This window comes from Garra rufa, chromosome 23 (genome assembly GCF_049309525.1).
Source record: "Garra rufa chromosome 23, GarRuf1.0, whole genome shotgun sequence".
In the NCBI taxonomy this organism is placed as follows: domain Eukaryota; kingdom Metazoa; phylum Chordata; class Actinopteri; order Cypriniformes; family Cyprinidae; genus Garra; species Garra rufa.
This window is the reverse complement of record NC_133383.1, coordinates 22,466,705-22,487,536: the sequence shown is the minus strand read 5'-3', so window position 1 is coordinate 22,487,536 and position 20,832 is coordinate 22,466,705. Positions and strand designations below refer to the sequence as shown.

Sequence of the window (20,832 nt, the reverse complement as noted above, 5' to 3'; positions counted from 1 at the left end):
TCTTTTCTCTCTGGTCTTTGTGCTCTCTGTCTCTCCCTCTGCGTTCACTGGGCATGAATGGTTGGTCAGCTGAGCTGCATGCAGTTGAGTACATTTATGTACAGCAACCTTACGGAAATAGACAGGTTGATTATGTAAAACATACCAGGGCAAAACAAGTTTTGTCTTATGTACACCCTTAACCTTCATCTGTAACATTTAAGTAGTCATTCATTAACAATAAACCAAATATGTGTTTGCATTAACTTGTATTGTTCTGGAAATAATTTTGCATTATCATTAGAGGAATAGTTTACTGAGAAGTGAAGATTTGCTGGAAATGTATTCACACTCAAGCCTTCCAAGATCTGAGTTTGTTTCTTTATTGAAACAGATTTGGAAAAATGTAGCATTAGTGAATGGGTGCCGTCAGACTGTGTCCAAACGGTTGATAAAAACATGCACATCTACAATATGACTCCAGTCCATTATTAACACTTTGTGAGGTGAAACAAATCCATAATTAAGGAGTTTTAACTTTAAACTGTCACATCTGGCAAAAATACAAGTGCATAATCCATACACTAAAAAATACTATTTTTAAAAAAATCCGAATTCTGGGTTCAGCCTGTTGGGTCATTTTGAGTTATTAAGGGTTATTGTTGGGTTATTATTGTTAGAATGGCCAAGGATCAGCAATCTCCACTTAAAGTGTTCATCGGATGCAAAACTCATGTTTTCCATGTTGTTTGAACATTAATGTGTGTTGGCAGTTTGTGTACGCAACCACTGTACAATGATAAAAATCCACCCAGAGGTATTTTTTTAATCTTTAAAAGTAATATCCCCTTATTAAAATCAGGTCATTCTCAGCTTCTTGTCATTGTGATGGCACGCCGACAGAGGCCGCTCACTCGATAGTTGACTGATATAAGCGCCTTACCTTAGACCCGTCCTCACCGAGCTGAAACAGCAAATAAAAGTACAAAATCGCTCTTAACTCCTAAACCGTCAGTCGCAGGCTCGAGTGTCTTATGTCGTTGAAATCCTTGGCTCATGTCAGACAAAATGCATGTCTCAGATTTGATCGTGTGCGAAACATTCGTGTATTTCGCATATTTCGAAAAAACCCACCCAGATAGCACACATACGTCTGCAAGATGTCTGTTAAAGATCACTTGATCTGGAAAGCATCTGTTGTGTAGAAACATCTAACAGACGTCTGTAAGATGTCAGTTTTACATACATTCTAAATATATAATATACTATGCAACCATTTGTCCTATCAACATGAAAATCGCTGAGCACGGTCTTGGTGCAGAGTGCCACAATTTTCAAAAGCGCAAACCCTCTATTTGCTAGTTACTTGAAAAAAGTAATCTGATTAAGTAACTCTTATTACTTTTAATGCGTTACGCCCAACACTTCATTCAAATGTATAAAAATGTGCACTATTTTATTTATTTTTTTTCATTAAAAAGAAATTGAAAAAAAAAAATATATTTTCTGGGATATCTGACATACTTTCAAGAGGGTGTTTAACAGTACCAATTCGAGAAACCACATATGGATCTTAAGTACCTTTTAATGCAGATTTTGTATGGCATACCTTTTCCAGGTACTCAAAAAAGGCTAACGACTGTGTATAAAATAAATGATTTATTAAATTATTGTGAATATTTAGCACTGAGATATACTTCATTCTGACGTATAAGTTTGATACACAGGATGGTTGTAAGGCACATTCATATGACAGACAGCGAAATGCACACGTTTATATTCTCATGACGATTACATATACTGTATTTCAATGGAATGCTTAAAGTATTGATGATTAATGCATCACAGTTATTGATCACATATGGCTTCGACAGCAGCTTAATATATTCTCTATTGACGAAAGCAAAATTAAACCGTAAGTGACATATGAATCAGAGCCATTAGAATTCGTTATAAGGCACTTTTCTTCCCACAATAAAACTTGTGACTATAATCAATGTGACTCACATTTTAACAAAAAGTTTCTGTGAGGGCTACATTTCTTCAAGAATAAACAGGATATTCTGGCCTTTGTTAGTCCACAGGATGAGTAACAGTAAATTACTGCTTTCAGAAAGTGCCAACGTTAAACTGAAGCTACGCAGCGTTCCCAAACAAACATCGTTCATAATGATGTCATATCCTGCACATCCAGGAGCAAAGCATCTTGCTTGGTCCGAAGGTGGTCCCGTACTACTAGATGTTTCACCAAATCCGAGCTCAAATCTAAAAGCACGAATCAAATTAGTGCATGAGTAAAAGTTGATGTCATTTTAAAAGCACAAAAACATTTTTGGAAAGAAGTTTAAAGAAGCAGGAAAATTGCAAGACATTTGTAAGTTGTATTATTGACAGTTCACTGACTGCAAATTGTATCACTGAGAAAAAAGATACCTTGAATGTCCTCATTTAGCGAGGCCCTGAGCGCATTCAGCTGCAGTAAAGAGCATGTCTGCAGATCACTAAGGCTAAGAATCTTTCTCCTTATGTTCATGCTGCTGTGGGTGGCTTGCTGAAAATAAAACAAAAATATGCAAAAAGTAAACATCACAGAAATGACCACCACGACAGTCAGACAAGAAAAACACATTGAATCATGTTCAAATAACACTGAAATCTTACACTCCAGTAACATAGGAAACACATTTTTATTTCACTAATATTGGCACCCTTGGAAAATATGAGCAAAGGCCGTTCTAAAAATAAATCTGCATTGTTTATCTTTTTGATCTTTCATTCGAAAATTCACAAAATTCTAACTTTACGTTGAAGTAAAACAATGGAACATAGGGAAAAAATCTCGTTATGAAATAAATGCTTTTCTCCAATGCATGTTTGCCACAATTATTGGCACCCCTAGAAATTCTTATGAGTAAAATATCTCTGAAGTACATTCCCATTCATTTTAACATTTTTTTTAGCACAACAGGGAGACTAGGAGCATGAAATTGTCCAGCCATGACTTCCTGTTCCACATGATTATATAAATATGGGGAACACAAAGGCCAAATTCCCTTAATGATCTATCACAAGGAGTAATATAGTTCTGATGTGCAGAACAAGATTGTTCAGCTTCTCAAAATAGAAAGCGGCTGAAAGAAAAGAACGAAGGCATTAAAATCCCCATTTCCACCATCAAGGCAATAATTCAGAAGTTCCAATCAACTAAAGATGTTACAAATCTGCCTGGATAAGACGTGTGTCTATATCGTCCTTATCCACACTGAAGAGGAGAGTTTAAGTGGCCAAAGACTCTCCAAGGATCACATCTGGAGAATTGAAGATATTAGTTGAGTCTTGGGTTCAGAAAGCCTCAAAAAATATATCAAACAGCCCCTACATCACCACAAGAAAAATCCTCCTCTCTCATCCAAAAACAAACTCCAGCATATTCAGTTGTCAGACACAACTGGAAATCCAAATGGGACTGGCTTCTAAGGTCAGATGAAACTAAAATAAGAGCTTTTTGGAAGCAAACTCATCAGATGGGTTTGGTGCAAACAGGGATAAACAGTACCCCATGTCTACAGTTAAATATACTGCTGGATCTTTAATGTTGCGGGCCTATTTTTCTGATAAAGGTCCTGGATGTCTTGTTCAGATACATAGCATCATGGATTTTATCAAATACCAACAGATACAAAATCTTATAGTGGGCCTTGGTTGGATCTTTCATCAGGACAATGATCCAAAACAAACATCAAAATCAACACAAAAATATGTCACTGAGCACAAAATAAAGCTTCTTCCATGGCCGTCCCAGTTCCTTGACCTGAACCCTATAGAAAATGAGTGGGGTGAACTGAAGAGAAGAAGCACCAACATGGAGCTGCGAATCTGAGGGATCTGGAGAGATTCTGTATGAAGAAATGGTCTCTGATCTCTTGTCAGGTGTTCTCCAAACTCATCCGGCATTATAGGAGAAAACTCAGAGATGTTAAATTGGGAAAAGGATGTTGCAATAATTGGGTGCCAACACTTGTGGCCAACATGAACTAGAAAAAACATTTATTTCATAATGAGATTTTCCCCCAGTTTCCACTGTTTTACTTTCAATGATAGGTTATATTGATATATTCTTTGGTTTACTTCTTGTGATGGATGATTAAGGGAATTTGCCCTTTGTGTTTCTCATATTTATAACCCTGTGGGACAGGAAGTCATGGCTGGATAATTTCATGCTCCTAGTTAGCCTGTTGTGCAAAAAAAAGATATTTTGCTCATAAGAATGTCTAGGGGTGCCAATCATTGTGGCCAACATGCATTGGAGAAAAACATTTACTTCGTAATGTGAGTTTTCCCCTACTTTCAATTGTTTTAGTTCAATAAAAAGTTAGAATTTTGTACATTTTTTGAACGAAAAATCAAAAAGACAAACAACGCAGATTTATTTTCACAGCCACTTTAGCTCATATTTACCAAGGGTGCAAATATGAGTAGAGGACACTGAACTTTCAATGTACCACTTTCAACAATGTATCACGGTTGAAAATGTTTTCAACATTGATAATAATAGAAAATATCTTGAGCAGCAAATCAGCATATTAGAATGATTTCTGAAGGATCATGTGACACTGAAGACTGAAATAAAGATGCTGAAAATTCGGCTTTGCATTACAGGAATGATTTACATTAGAATAGAATTCCATAAAATACATTAAATTGCAAAACTGTTCAATTTGTAAAAATATTTCTCCATTTTACTGTCACTTTGATTGAGCATAAGATACTTTTATATATTTATAAAGTTTGTAATGTGAATCATCCTAGAGCTGGCTGGTTTAGTTCATTACAGAATTTTTTTTTTTTTTTAATCCCTGTGGAGAAAATGAAAGGGAAAAATGCACTATGCAATACAAGTCTGCTTTCTGTCATCATTTACTCACCCCATGTGATCGTGAGTAACTTTATTCTTTGGAACACAAAAGGAGATATCTTGAATGGCACTTTTAGGTGTTTTTGAATCCTAAAAGCTTCAGTCCCCATTATAAGCTCTGCCTTTTTTTGGTAATTGCGTTGGGTGGTTTATACATGCATTCTCCTTTTGTGTTCCACAGAGGAAAGACAGTCATGCAAGACTGCTGAGTGAACGTCTTTGAAACCTCTCACCTCCTTCTCCTTCTGTTCGGCCCATAACTTGTCTCTGAGAGTCCTGAGTGCTGCTTTTACTTCCTGTTTTAGTCCCCGAGAGCAACTTCCACGTACCTCGGCCTCACATGAGCTCTGAGGATGACAAAAACCATAAATCATGACCTGAGATACAACTCAGGGAAACTACTATCACGACTCTCTGCACCCACCTCTTTGCTTGATGCTCCTTCGTCATCCTCCTCTTCACTCTCACTGTTGTTGATGAAACACAGCTGAAGATTTTTAGGGCTATTAAACCTGAAAGATGGAAACACACAGCGCACATTGAACAAACCATCAGAACAAAGTAGCTAAAGATTATGAACCTGCACATGCAGAATACCGTGACGTTAAGACAGGGACACGGCAGGGACTGTAGTCGTTCTCATCTGCCCATGGCTCCCGGTGGAGTGAATGGTGTTTTGATTCTGTCCAGCATCCAAGTATTCTGTCTCGCTCTGATAAACCCAGACTCTGAAACAAAGATATCTTTACTGTATTTTGAATATTTAAAAAGAAATATTCTAATAAATAAGTGGATATGGGCCATTCTACAGAATTGGAATGAGTCCTGACTTAAATCCAATTGAGAATCTGTGGAGGGAGCTAAAGATCAGGGTGATGGCAAGGAGAACCTCCAACTTGAAAGAGTTGGAGCTAATCGCTAAAGATGAATGGGCAAAAATACCAGTGGAGACATGCAAAAGCTGGTCAGCAATAAAAGGAAGCGTTTGATTGCTGTAATAGCCAATAAAGGCTTTTCTATTGATTATTGAGAAGGGTATGAATAATTTTGGATTTGCCACTTTTTGTTCAAATGTAAATAAAATATTTTTTTTTTTTTCACAATGATGCCTCTTGTACATTGTCTTATTACCTTTTGGGAGAAGCCTGTGTCATTTCCGGTCAAAAAAAAAAACAAAAACTTGCTGGTTGAATAAAAATTACTTTAAGTCAGAATTTGCCAGGGGTATGAATAATTTCGGGCTTGACTGTATGTACAACTGTGCTAGCCAAACATGTGCTGATTAGCATCTTTGAGCCGCCCCAAAATATCTAAAATTAAAACATTTGGTGAAGTTTTGGAAGTGACATCATTGTTTTTTGGGTGTTATTCCATAAAATTTATTTTTTATGTGTACAACTGTTCAAAACTGTGCTAGCTAAACATGCACTGATTAGCATATTTGAGCTGGGCCTAAAAGTATCTAAAATTGTCAATACTGAAACTGTCACGACTAAAACATTTGGTGAAGTTTTGGCAGTGACATCTTTGTTTTTTGGGTGTTATTCCATAAACTATGTTTTATGTGTATACAACTGTTCAGACCTGTGCTAGCTTAACATGTGCTGATTAGCATCATTGAGCTGGGCCCAAAAGTATCTGAAATTGTCACCACCAAAACATTTGGTGAAGTTTTGGTAGTGGCATCTTTGTTTTTTTGGGTGTTATCTCAAAAAAATTTCATTTTATGTGTGTACAACTTCAGAACTGTGCTAGCTAAACGTGCTAATTAGCATCTTTGAGCTAGGTTCAAAAGTATCTAAAATTGTCATTACCGAAACATTTGGTAGAGTTTCGGTAATGACATCTTTGTTTTTTGGGTGTTATCTCATAAAATTTAGATTTTATTAATAGTGTACAACTGTTTAAAACTGTGCTAGCTAAACATGTGCTGATTAGCATCTTTGAGGTAGGTTCAAAAATATCTAAAATGGTCACTACCGAAACATTTGGAGAAGTTTCGGTAGTGACATCCTTGTTTTTTTTTGGGTGTTATTCCATAAAAGTTTGTTTTTATGTGTACAACTGTTCAGAACTGTACTAGCTAAGCTAACCATGTGCTGATTAACATCTTTGAGCTAGCTATAAAAGTATCTAAAAATGGCCACTACCGAAACAGTCACAACCGAAACATGTCAACATTGTTTCGGTAGTGACAAAAGGAATCACATAATCCTTTATTTGGGGGAAAATCAACAAAATGTTAATAAATATGCATTTTTAGTATTTTAGTATATTTTAGTATGTGGGTTAAAATTTTGATATGTAACCAAAACATTACTGTCACTACCGAAAATGTGCAGTCAGTAAAGTATACTGAATTATCAACTAAGATGTTATGATAGTGTTTGGTTCAATGTATATTCAAACTAATGAATCCTTAACTTTGAAATCTGTATGATCACCTTTTTGCCTTTTACAAAGACAAAATTGGATTCAAAATACAACAAATCTCATAAATCACACAAAAAATATTGTTAAAATGGTAATTGTTATTGATTTACCTCTAAAACATTTTAATATATATAATATATATATTTACAAGGTAAATTTAAGCAAAATCTTAATAGGTCAATATAACCCTTATTAAATTATATATTACTGTGTTTCTGGAGTGACAAATTTGGGGAGAGGACAAATATTCCAAAACTCTCTTAAAATACAATATAGGAATTACCTGCACAATCACTAGAAATGTGTACCTTGGATATTATCCAATTAGCATACAATTAGTGAAAAACCACACATTTTTCTCAAGATGTTTCCAGCTCTGACTTTGCACCAATTCTGTAGAATGGCCCATATATAAAGTCCTGATAAAATCTTACCTCTGCTTTTTTTCTTCTTTCCTCTTCCTGCCTTTCTAGCTCTGCAATTCGCAAACTTAAATCCTCCCATTGCATGATGGGTAGATCGCAGTCATCCAGAGGAGATTCCTGACTCTTCTGTTTGGTCCCTTGGCCAGAGGGTGAGGGGTCATCAGTGCTCCTCTCACAATGCCTGTCGCTGTCGGGATTCTCCTCCATCCGTTGGAGAGTAGCGCTAGTCCAGCATAGACAGGCTACAAGCACATGCGTTTAAAGTAAAAATACAAATGTAAATATTATAAAATACTTCTAATACCCTTCCAAATCTTTAATGAAGGTAAACAAAAAATGTATTTAAAAAATGTATATATATACAGTCAAGCCCGAAATTATTCATACCCCTGGCAAATTCTGACTTAAAGTTACTTTTATTCAACCCGCAAGTTTTTTTTATTTTATTTGAAATGACACAGACGTCTCCCAGAAGATAATAAGACGAAGTCCAAGAGGCATCATTGTGGAAAAAATTGTTACTCATCTTTTATTTACATTTGAACAAAAAGTGGCATGTCCAAAATTATTCATACCCTTCTCAATAATCAATACAAAAGCCTTTATTGGCTATTACAGCAATCAAACGCTTCCTATAATTGCTGACCAGCTTTTTGCATGTCTCCACTGGTATTTTTGCCCATTCATCTTTAGTGATGAGCTCCAACTCTTTCAGGTTGGATGGTCTCTTTGCCATCACCCTGATCTTTAGCTCCCTCCACAGATTCTCAATTGGATTTAAGTCAGGACTCATGGCTGGGCCACTGCAAAATGTTAATGTTTTTTTTCTGCTTATCATTTCTTCACCACTTTTGCTGTGTGTTTTGGGTCGTTCTCGTGCTGAAATGTCCACTGGTGCCCAAGGCCAAGTTTCTCTGCAGACTGCCTGATGTTGTTGCCTGATGTAGGGTTGAAGTCTTCTCCTTTTTTACGCCAAATAAATTCTACATCATTGTGGCCAAATAATTAAAACAATTGTCCAGATGAGCATTTGCAAAGGCCAAGCAGGCTTTTGTGTGCCTTATCTGGAGAAGTGGTGTCCTCCTTGGTCTGCGTCCGTGGAATCCAGCGGTGTGCAGTGTCTGTGGACTGTCTGCCTTGAGATGTTGCCACCAGCAGAGCCCAGATTCATCAGGACGGCCTTGGTGGTGATCCTTGGATCCTTTTTTACCTCTCTCACTATCCTCCTGGCCAGCACAGGTGTCACTTTTGGCTTCCGACCACGTCCTCTGAGATTTTTCACAGTGCGGAACGTTTTGTATTTTTTAATAATACTTTGCACTGTAACCACTGGAACTTCAAAACATTTAGATATGGTCTTATAGCCCTTTCCTGACCTGTGAGTAGCCACAATGCACAGCCGCAGGTCCACAGTGAGCTCCTTTGTCTTAGCCATGACTGTCCACAAACCAACAGCAGAGAGCTTCTGCTTTTCACCTGTTGAGTTGATTAAAACAGCTGTTCCCAATGAATCAGAGTAATTAGGATGCTTTAGAACAGCTTGGACTATTTGGAATGGTATAGAACTTTGGATTTTCCCATAGACTGTGACAGTTTGCAAAGGGTATGAATAATTTTGGACATGCCACTTATTGTTCAAATGTAAAAAAAGCTGAGAAATATTTTTTTTCCACAATAATGCCTCTTGTACAAAAACTTGTAAATAAAATACTTATTGAATAAAATTAACTTTAAATCTGAATTTTCCAGGGGTATGAAAAATTTCGGGCTTGACTGTATATATGTTTTTTATAGTCTGAAAAAGAATTTTTAAAAGCACATTTCTAAAAGATTATATTAGAATGTCCTTAATAGGGTTTATAAAGTTGGTTGTGGCAATTCAAAATACATTTTAAAATGTAATAGACTATGAATACAGTTCAAAACAACAGGATTTATTTGAAATAGAAATATTTTGTAACATTATAAATGACAAAGTCACTTTTGATCAATTTAATGCGTCTTTGCTGAATAAAAGTATTAATTTCTTTAAATGACCCAATACTTTTGAACAGTAGAGTATATTGGGATGTAGTTTTGCCTTGAAGAAGCAAGCATTGACAGTTTTATATCAAACTTAGCAATCAAAATGGGCACTTTTCCTAACACAGTTAGGAGAATTTCGAAACATGGCTGGAAACAGGCCAAAAGACATTCTCTTGGAGAGAAAACAAATAAGAAAAAATGGTAACACTTTACAATAAGGTTCATTAGCTAAACATTAGTTAATGTATTAACTAACATGAACTAACCATGAGCAATACATTTGTTACTGTATTTACTAATCTTTATTAACATTAGTTAACGGAAATACAGTTGTTCATTGTTTGTTTACGTTAGTTCACACTGCATTAACTAATGTTAACAAGATTTTAATAATGTATTAGTAAATGTTGAAAATAACATTAACACAGATTAATAAATGCTGTATAAGTGCAGTTCATTATTAGTTCATGTTAACTAATGTGGTTAACTAATGTTAACTAATGAACCTTATTGTAAAGTGTTACCGAAAAAATACATTCACCACATTTTTGTTTCTGTATACAGATACAGGCTGCATAAGAAAAAATGCCTGTAGAAATACAGTCAAATTTGGAAGACTGTTAACGTCATTGTTTACATGTTCATAAAGTACAAAATGAAATGAAATGACCCTTCAAATGAGACACTAGGGCATTTAATTTCATTCCAGACCTTTAAAGAAAGCCGTGCTACATTAAAACTCCTGTTTTCAGAGAAAACAAGTTTAGCACACTCAGTCACATTAAAATGAAGTAGCGTTTCTGTTTGCTTCATGACGCATGACTACGCGAATCTTGTATATAAAAAAGAAACCACCAAAATGTTTTTTTTTCTATTAATCACAAACTTTATACTCAATTCTAGAACTGACAAAGTTGGATCGTATCGTCACTGAGCCCCTTCGGTTCCTGTTTTCTTTTCTAGAAGGAGCAGCCTACATGACATGAATCCACTCACCTTTTATCGGAAAACTGAAGTCGACATCGCGACTGTCAGCTAAAACTCAATGTATTTAGACATTTCACGCTGTTTAATGAATTATTTCTCAGTACTTCAATCCTTCCTCTGCTGGAGAGGAAACACCCCTCTGGCTTTCCCTTTCCTCCCGCCCTCCGTCCGTGTTTCTTGTCGTATGTTTTCTTAAACCTTAAGTTTACGGCGAATTTTATCGATGTCGATCTTCTGAACTTGTGGAGTCGGTTGCTGCTGTTCAAGTTTGAATTGCGCGTGAATGTTTTGTATATAATGTTAGTGACAGCTGGAAGTGCAGATAAGACTGTTTGGGAAGGGTTGAGAAAGTAGGTGTCCGATTTCACATGTTGGGAGATGAAGACCTCGAGCAGATGGGAAAGTCTGCGGGACTGGCGTGTTGTTCACACTGCTGATGAAAGATGTGATGCAATGCTTGAATAATGTAGAAAATCACATCCCCTTAAACCCCAGCATAAACTTCACATCGCATCTCTGTGTAAATATTTGAATATTTCTGGAGGAGCTCGAGGTTGCTTGATTTGACTTTAGTTAAGATGCAGTTTGAAAATGCACTGAAGTATTGAAAATATTTATCAACAAAATTAATCACTAAAATGAAGACGGAAAACGTTTGGAAAATATTTCATTTTGCAGGATCATACAGTAAAAAAATGGAATATTAATCTTTTAAAATGAGGTTTAGTGACTATTAAATGTCAAGTAAATAAATAGTATGATACTGTCTACTATAAAGAAATTTTATTGCATTACAAAATTGTTTTAAGTGCATTAAAAATTAAAAATGTCTACAGTCGTGGCCAAAAGTTTTGAGAATTACATAAATATTGGAAATTGGAGAAGTTGCTGCTTAAGTTTTTATAATAGCAATTTGCATATACTCCAGAATGTTATGAAGAGTGATCAGATGAATTGCATAGTCCTTCTTTGCCATGAAAATGAACTTAATCCCGAAAAAAAACTTTCCACTGCATTTCATTGATGTCATTAAAGGACCTGCTGAGATCATTTCAGTAATAGTCTTGTTAACTCAGGTGAGAATGTTGACGAGCACAAGGCTGGAGATCATTATGTCAGGCTGATTGGGTTAGAATGGCAGACTTGACATGTTAAAAGGAGGGTGATGCTTGAAATCATTGTTCTTCCATTGTTAACCATGGTGACCTGCAAAGAAACGCGTGCAGCCATCATTGTGTTGCATAAAAATGGCTTCACAGGCAAGGATATTGTGGCTACTAAGATTGCACCTAAATCAACAATTTATAGGATCATCAAGAACTTCAAGGAAAGAGGTTCAATTCTTGTTAAGAAGGCTTCAGGGCGTCCAAGAAAGTCCAGCAAGCGCCAGGATCGTCTCCTAAAGAGGATTCAGCTGCGGGATCGGAGTGCCACCAGTGCAGAGCTTGCTCAGGAATGGCAGCAGGCAGGTGTGAGCGCATCTGCACACACAGTGAGACCAAGACTTTTGGAAGATGGCCTGGTGTCAAGAAGGGCAGCAAAGAAGCCACTTCTCTCCAAAAAAAACATCAGGGACAGATTGATCTTCTGCAAAAAGTATGGCGAATGGACTGCTGAGGACTGGGGCAAAGTCATATTCTCCGATGAAGCCTCTTTCCGATTGTTTGGGGCATCTGGAAAAAGGCTTGGCCGGAGAAGAAAAGGTGAGCGCTACCATCAGTCCTGTGTCATGCCAACAGTAAAGCATCCTGAGACCATTCATGTGTGGGGTTGCTTCTCATCCAAGGGAGTGGGCTCACTCACAATTTTGCCCAAAAACACAGCCATGAATAAAGAATGGTACCAAAACACCCTCCAACAGCAACTTCTTCCAACAATCCAACAACAGTTTGGTGAAGAACAATGCATTTTCCAGCACGATGGAGCACCGTGCCATAAGGCAAAAGTGATAACTAAGTGGCTCGGGGACCAAAACGTTGAAATTTTGGGTCCATGGCCTGGAAACTCCCCAGATCTTAATCCCATTGAGAACTTGTGGTCAATCCTCAAGAGGCGGGTGGACAAACACAAACCCACTAATTCTGACAAACTCCAAGAAGTGATTATGAAAGAATGGGTTGCTATCAGTCAGGATTTGGCCCAGAAGTTGATTGAGAGCATGCCCAGTCGAATTGCAGAGGTCCTGAAAAAGAAGGGCCAACACTGCAAATACTGACTCTTTGCATAAATGTCATGTAATTGTCGATAAAAGCCTTTGAAACGTATGAAGTGCTTGTAATTATATTTCAATACATCACAGAAACAACTGAAACAAAGTTTTGCATTTATTTTTTGACAATCTGGACAGTTTCCTAGGCAGAAAATAAGGAGTGTTATATCACAGACCCATTTACATATATGTAGGCTATGGGTCAATGGTACAAAGAGCATAACTAATAGTAAAATATTTTGGCAATCATGTTTGAATGTTTAAATTAAGATTTCAGTCATTATGTTTAAATTAAACTTCACTCATGTCTAATATTTTATTTTTATTTGTTATGCTAATAAATTTAACGATTTTGATTCTGGAAATGAAAAAATAATAAAATTAATTAAAAATTCAAATAGATCAAAGTGGAAATTTTGACATCTATATATTATATTTTATTGTATATCTGTATTATATATTTTATAGTTGTGTTGTGCTAATAAATGAAAAATAATACAATAAATTAAAAATTAAAATAGGTTTAATAAAATGCAAATCTTGACTCTATCTATCTCTCTCTCTCTCTCTATAGTATATAAAACACTGGTCTCTAAAAATATTTTTTTTTAATTATTGAGATCTTACCTATATCTAGTTATATATTTTATTATATATTATAGTTATATATTTATCTATATATCTATATATCCATATATATAAATATATGTATAGTTATATAATATATATAATAACTATACATACATATACATATAATTTTTATTTGTTATGCTAATAAATGAAAAAGAAAATACAATAAATTAAAAATCAAAATAGATTAAAATGCAAATCTTGACATCCATCTATCTATCTATATATATATAATTTTTATTTGTTATGCTAATAAATGAAAAAATAATACAATACATTAAAATAGATTGAAATGCAAATCTTGACATCTATATAACTTTGATCTCTAAAAAATGTTTTAATTATTAAGAGTTTATCTATATCGATACATATAGTTATATATATTTTATTTTATAGTGTTAGAAGTCAAAGATCAGTTTACATACACATACATACATATATATATATATATATATATATATATATATATATATATATATATATATATATGACTTTGACCTCTAAAACAAATGTTGTTTATGTTTTTCATTCAGCATTTATACATATTAACAGTGTAAACATCATTCATTTATCCTCAGACTGTAGCTAAACTCAGTCTGTTCTGGTGGTGCTTCCAAAAGCGCCCACTGTGTGGCATCAATGAGCCTATAGTTGATCTGTCTGTATTTCTGTGGGTCTTTCTGCCTCTGTATGCGCACCTCTTCATAAAGACTCTCTAACACTGGCTGAGGGGGTGTGAAGCGGCCCACCCTGGCCAGATCCAGGTAATAATCCCACTGATTTTTGTCCAAATTGAGCAGGTGCTTCACCTGCACCCCTGTGTCTTGTTTCCATTGCATCTCTCTCTGCACTTCCTTCTCCATCTCTTCCTGGGTGGGTAGCTCTACTGATCCCTCCAGGACAGCAAGAGCGAACTTAACCTATGGATGAAAACGACAACATTAGAATGAGAATCAATCATGTTTAGTATTCAAACTGTATTCAGATGTTTCATCTCTGCTCACCTGACAGTCAAAATGTATGAAAGGGCAAATAATTTTGCAAATGCCAATAAAGAAAATGGAAGGGAAGCCAGGGGGCAGCAAGTACTTGTAGAGTGGAGTCACAAACAGATCCTGTACATCCAGTCCCAGGTCTGATGGACAAAGGAAAGGGAAGTTAAAGTTGTATCCTGTACAGAACAGAAGAACATCAGCCTGGGTCACTGATCCATCCTGAAACTGTAAAGATCCATCCTCTAAAATCCCAACAACAGCGCTAGCCTGCCGGATACCCAGAGGTGGAGGTAAGGACATGGTTGGTGTGTTATGGCTTAGAATCACCTACAATGAGAAAAACGTTTGTGCATGAGAAAGAGAGAAGGTCAAGTGTCACTTTACACTCCTTACAGATACTAAAGACCAATTCAAAGCATTATTTGCCACTGAGATGGACAGAATGAACAACACAAAGTTTGATTTAAAAGGATACCGCAATCAAAAACAGATAAAATAAAAAAAAAGTGTTCCAACTGATATTTTTGATACAATACAAATGGATGGGCTTAAAGTTTAGAGTCACAATGAAACGGAAGTAGTGGCAGATCTTTTCTTCCATACTGTGACATTCATTCTAGTGTAACACAATATTGAAAAAAAGGAAGTAGGGCAGAGACTTGTTTCTGCCTATCGGTTGATTGTTTTTAGAGATATGTGTTGCACTCAAAAGTGGAGGCAGATGAACGTGAGCTTGAAGGCGTGGAATTTAAGCAGATTAAATTATTGGAGAAATCTAGTATGCATCCAGTTATGACATTCTCATTAGAAATGATGAACATGCACAGATAAATTGTTCACAAGATCTATAATATGCATTATAAAATAGATAGGATACATTTTTACATTTTCACTTAATGTTAACTTTAATTATGGGTCTATTATACTATGTTATTATAGTTAACTATATTTAAAACCATAAAACACATTTTTTATACTTGAGATTAAAAAACATTAATTTAAATGAAGCATTAAAAAAAAAAACGTAAACTTGTTTTATTTCAGCTAGTTTCCAAAGCAACATTTCTTATTTTTATTTAGTTTAACTTAAAGTAATAACGCACTTATGCTGCAAACGCCCCATATATGCCTCAAATGGGTCTTGCTTGTAAGTTCAGAAATTTTGACTTGAGCGGAAAATTTGCATGATGTGTTGCCACAATATTATGATTCGATTTGATTCTGATTCACAAGCTTGCAATTTGGTTTCCTATCCAATAGCGATTATTTTGGATATATATTATGTATAGTACATGCCAAATTTTCTCAAGAAAAAACAACTCGACTCTCAACTAATGCTGTAAAATATACATGAGAGTCAGTTGGTTCTGCATCACTGTAATATTGAAGGTTAAAATTAACTGATTTGTATACAAATTAAATTACACTCAAGTCCATTTTTATAATAATAAAGTTACAGTTACATTACAGGAAAGTCGTTCGGCTCTGGAGCAACATGAAGGGTGAGTAAATGATAGATTTTCATTTTCAGGTGACCAACCCTTTAATTTACAAGCAAACAAAGCTGTGGCACTTAAAATGGTATGTGACACTGTGCAAAAAGACGCTAAGCCACAAACCTGAGCATTAACTTGGGCTAACTCAAAGGAAATATCCACACCGGATGCTTTGGCCCCCAAGACCACGACGGACTTGTCGGCGAAGGGCTCTGGATAGCGGTACGAGTGACTGTGTAAGACTTTCCCTGCAAAACAGCAGTGGAAGAAAGCAAAGATAAATGCAAGAAGATGAGAGACAGAGAGATAAAAGGGAAGATGGAGGGGTGTAATGAGACTAATGGTTGGGGCTTTCAGGGTTATGCATTTGTAGTGATCACTGATCATTTGTTGTACCTTTAAAATGCTCTATTCCAGGAATGTAGGGCAGGTGGGGGTCGGAGTAATGCCTGCAGAAAGAGGAAGGAATTATGAGTCAGCGCTGAGATGCTAAAGGGCTCCTGTGGTCTTCTGAATTCCCTCACAGAAATGCCACATGAATGCATAACATAATACCCATTCACATCACCTCGGCGACAATGCAGCCAGATAAAAGCCTCTGGGTATATTATGGGGTAAATGAACATGCCACTATTTGAATAATGCTATGCATTTAGAACACCACCGCCAAGCTGCAATCGGAGATTAGATGCACTTGTGTCCATTTGAGCATGTCTGGGAGATAAAAGGACTCTTTAAGATGGCATCCCTCACCCGTTGCAGACGAACACCGAGTCGAACGTCTGCGTGTTCTGGTCTCCACATGTGCTGCGCGAAATTACCTCCCACGTCACCGCTCCCCCCGTCTCAGTCTCCATGGAGACGGGCTTCACCTTTTCCACCACGGTGTTGAACTGTGAGGGACAAAGCGGTCTGTCATAAGCAATATTCTTGCTTCCGTTGGTAAGAAAAATACTTGGGAACACTGAGAGCGTTTCGAGTGTTGTCTCGAAGCACACTTGATGGGTCCTTCGATTTTGTGAGACGTTGATGCCTTTGACAAGCAGGGGTCAGTGACCCCTACACGCCTGATCAAAGAGGCAATCTATAATCATCTCAACTTTCTGGCCACAAGCGGTTCTACAACAATGTAACCCTAATAGCTGTTTTTACTCGACTAATGCGGTTTATTTTTGTAGGTGTAGGTGCTTTTTTCAGATCTAAATTAAACAGACACATGCCAAACTGCATTTTTGTCGCAAGATGATTTATCCACAATGTCAGACAATGTGTGAGCACACGTCAATATTCATTTTGTTTCACTCATTATTATGGATTTCTGCTTTAGTCCTTATATCTTTAGGCTTTAATAAACTTAAACATAAAAACCTGCTATGCCAATCTATGATTCTTGCACTAAAAGTGTAATTTATTAGGAGATTGACTAGAGAAATACTTTAGCCAAAATTCAAATTTGCTTTAAATTTATTCAACCTCGGGACATTAAAAATGAGTTTGTTTCTTCATTGGAACAGATTTGGAAAAAAAAAATAGCATTATGTCACTTGCTCACAAATGGATCCTCTGCAGTGAATGGGTGCCATCAGAATGAGTCCAATTCAGTCGATTAATGTCAGTTAATGTTAAAGCAAAACTCTGAGTGTTTCTAAGAAAAAAGGCGTTTCAACATTAAAATGTTGCTTCTGGCCAAAATACACAGCCATAATCTATCCACCTTTTTGTTCCCGTAGGAGGAATTTTATGGGTCTGGCTTTCAGTCTCATCTGCGTCCAGTTATTTTTAGCTGTGCAAAACAGCTGGTTTTGCTGCTTGATATTGCAAATTGGTGTGTCTTACCATGTTATTATAATGTATTAGCTTAATACTGAACACACTGGCTTGTAGTCCAAACAGTTTTACTGTTTACTGCACTAAATGGTAATTTTCTCGTTATTTCCCTATAGTGGATAATGAACTGGAAGTCTCACCCATAGGCTTACTTTCGCATCGAAGAAAAAGGTGGATAATAATGCTTCCACCAGTAAAAAAAAAAAAAGTACATTTCTTGTTGTCTTCTCATGTTGCAATCAACCGACATGTTGTAAGCTGAGGTTGATCTGTGCATATTTATCCCCTGATATAGACAGGCAACTTTTTCACAGCAATATTATGGATAGAGGACTCATATTTGTGACCCTGGACCACAAAACCAGTCTTAAGTAGCACAGGTATATTTTTAGCAATAGTCAAAAATACATTGTATGGGTCAGAATTATTCATTTTTCTTTTATGCCAAAAATCTCATTAAGTAAAGATCATGTTGTATGAAGATACTTTGTAAATGTCATAAATATATATTAAAACATAATTTTGATTAGTAATATGCATAGCTGAGAACTTTATTTGAACAAATGTTAAGGCGTTTTTCTCAATATTTAGATTTTTTTCTTTGCACCCTCAGATTCCAGATTTTCATATAGTTGTATCTTGGCCAAATATTGTCCTATCCATACCCAATCCAATCCATATCCTATCCAATGGAATGCTTATTTATTCAGCTTTCAGATCATGTATAAATCTCAATTTCAAAAAATGTACCATTATGATTGGTTTTGTGGTCCAGGGTCACATTTCAGCCAGAAGCAATGGTTTGAAGTTAAATACCTCTCAATGATGGACTTGTTTATTACAAAAATTCACATTTGCACTTCATGTTTGGATGGGAGTCATGTGGATTACTTGTGGATTATTGTGACTATTTTATTAGCTGTTTGGACTCTCAATTTGACGGCACAAGGGTGAAGTGAAGTAATGATAAATTCCTCCAGATCTGTTAAGGCAATTTTATTCCTTTAAGTTTCATTATAGACACAGAATTTAGAATAAAGACAATCACATACCTTGATATGACGAGCAATATCATATCTCTCACAGTATTTTTCCAAATACTGCTGAACCGACGTATGGTGCAAAAAAGAAGGCAGGCGGTCATCAAAGGGAAAATCAGGGAACATCATAATCTCCTTAGGCAAATTGGTCCTTAAAACACATATAAGATTTACAGATAAATTGCACAAAATAAAAAATAAAACATTTAATTCCCACTCAAAATAAGACACATCTTAAACCTTGCTGGTTTGCTGATCTGTTCTCCCAGCTGGGTCAGGTCTATTTGCTGGTTTTATTGGGGTTTGGTTACTTCGGTTTGTCAAATCTAGGAGATCAGACCAGCTGGACTAGTCTAAACCAGTCACAGAATTATCCTAGGCAAGTTTAAGATGTTTTTCTTATTCTCAGCAGGAACAACTTTGAGCTCTCTACCTGAGGTCCCTATACATACTGCTGTGGATGGGATGCCCATTAACATATGTGCCAGCTTGTTCCTCATAGAACCACGTCCCACCCAAATGATCTGTCATTTCATACACCACGGGTGGATCAAAGGCCTCGGGCCTAGACAGGATGTGTCGAGCGGCGCAAAGCCCCGCCGGCCCGGCTCCTATCACCGCTACACGGGCTCTCCGCTCCATTCTCCAGAGCTAGAAGAAAAATTACCAGAAACAGAAATAAACAGACAACAATAAATAAAGTTTCAGAGTGAAGAGGCAAAAAGTATTTCCCATTCCAATATTCTATAATTCCTCGTAATTTATGCAAATAATGATTTTATTTTCTTGTCTAATGTGCGCATGCGCACTGTCGTTCTTTATCAGCATAGCAGCAGGTCTCATATGAGTCAGAAGCAATTACCTGTTCTGGATCGGAAAACTCACCGCCGGTAATCACTCACACACACTACACACAAAGCTGTTTACTGCGGAGATTTAGCGAGCATAATCCCCCATTTTGAAGGCCTTTCGAAAAGAAATGCTTGGTCACCACAACAGTTGAATAATGTGTCACTAATGTGAACTTCGGTCATGTCTTTGAGTCAGCTGCCTCCAATCAATGTGGATTTCTCCTCTGTTGTTTGCTCTGGGACGGCTGCATTGGCTGAAAGGAAAATCTTCCGGCAAGCTCACTTTATAACTGTCAGTTCTTATCAGTAACGAGACACACACTCTCACTGTATACGCCACTGCCAATTCTTTAAAAGTTTCACGATACCAACACAGTTCACAACAACATTTCCCCCGTTTCTTTTCCTCAGAAATGATCTGACTGGCTGTAAAGGGGGGGCGGATGATATAAACGCGTGCGGTGAATTCAAAATAAAGGCACAAACCGTCTCTCAGTCAGGCATTCTGTTAACTACTTTGTGTAAAATCTCGATAAAACAGAAGCTGTTCAAATCTTTTAAACTGCGAGGGGTTACATTAAGTTTACTCTAAGTAGCTAGATAGTTTGACACCACATTTTTGCAATAAGACACCTTTTGTCGATTTACTAGAGAAATGTTGACAGCAAGGCATCCCTCGGCTTTTTTACTGGGCACAAGTCCTGGTAAAATATTACTGAGTGATAAATCCTTGTCTGACAATGGACAGAATACATACTGACTTGAAATACTCTTTTTATCTAAAAGTGTAAAATGGCTTTCCCTGAGAGTAAAACTCCTATTGTGCCAGTAACTGTAAACTTTGTATGAACGTACTTCAGCATCGCTAATTTCTTTCTAGTAGAAAGTTCCCATAATTGAAGGCTACTATTATTATTGAATTGGAAAATGTCAGACAAGCACAAGAGGAGCAGAAATGCTTGAGGCTAAAGTACAGTGAATTGATGTTACATTACATAGCAAATCACCATAAAGATTATA

General features: G+C 36.5%; 2 protein-coding genes across 2 annotated transcripts; both read right to left on the bottom strand.

Annotated features, from left to right (window-relative positions):
* Positions 1 to 1,623: 1,623 nt before the first annotated feature.
* On the bottom strand, positions 1,624 to 11,110 carry LOC141299744 (schwannomin-interacting protein 1). The gene is made up of 7 exons (XM_073830130.1): positions 10,774 to 11,110; positions 7,762 to 7,994; positions 5,492 to 5,622; positions 5,319 to 5,406; positions 5,128 to 5,241; positions 2,413 to 2,530; positions 1,624 to 2,244 (listed from the first exon to the last, which is right to left on the bottom strand). The coding sequence occupies exons 2-7, from the start codon at positions 7,957 to 7,959 to the stop codon at positions 2,144 to 2,146; spliced, it is 750 nt and encodes a 249-aa protein (XP_073686231.1). The 5' UTR covers positions 7,960 to 7,994; positions 10,774 to 11,110; the 3' UTR covers positions 1,624 to 2,143.
* Positions 11,111 to 13,936: 2,826 nt separating this feature from the next.
* LOC141299682 (uncharacterized) lies at positions 13,937 to 20,201 on the bottom strand. Its single transcript, XM_073830067.1, has 8 exons — positions 19,824 to 20,201; positions 19,395 to 19,612; positions 18,974 to 19,112; positions 16,848 to 16,987; positions 16,491 to 16,543; positions 16,218 to 16,342; positions 14,608 to 14,925; positions 13,937 to 14,523 (listed from the first exon to the last, which is right to left on the bottom strand). The coding sequence occupies exons 2-8, from the start codon at positions 19,601 to 19,603 to the stop codon at positions 14,164 to 14,166; spliced, it is 1,344 nt and encodes a 447-aa protein (XP_073686168.1). The 5' UTR covers positions 19,604 to 19,612; positions 19,824 to 20,201; the 3' UTR covers positions 13,937 to 14,163.
* Between the last annotated feature and the right edge of the window lie 631 nt (positions 20,202 to 20,832).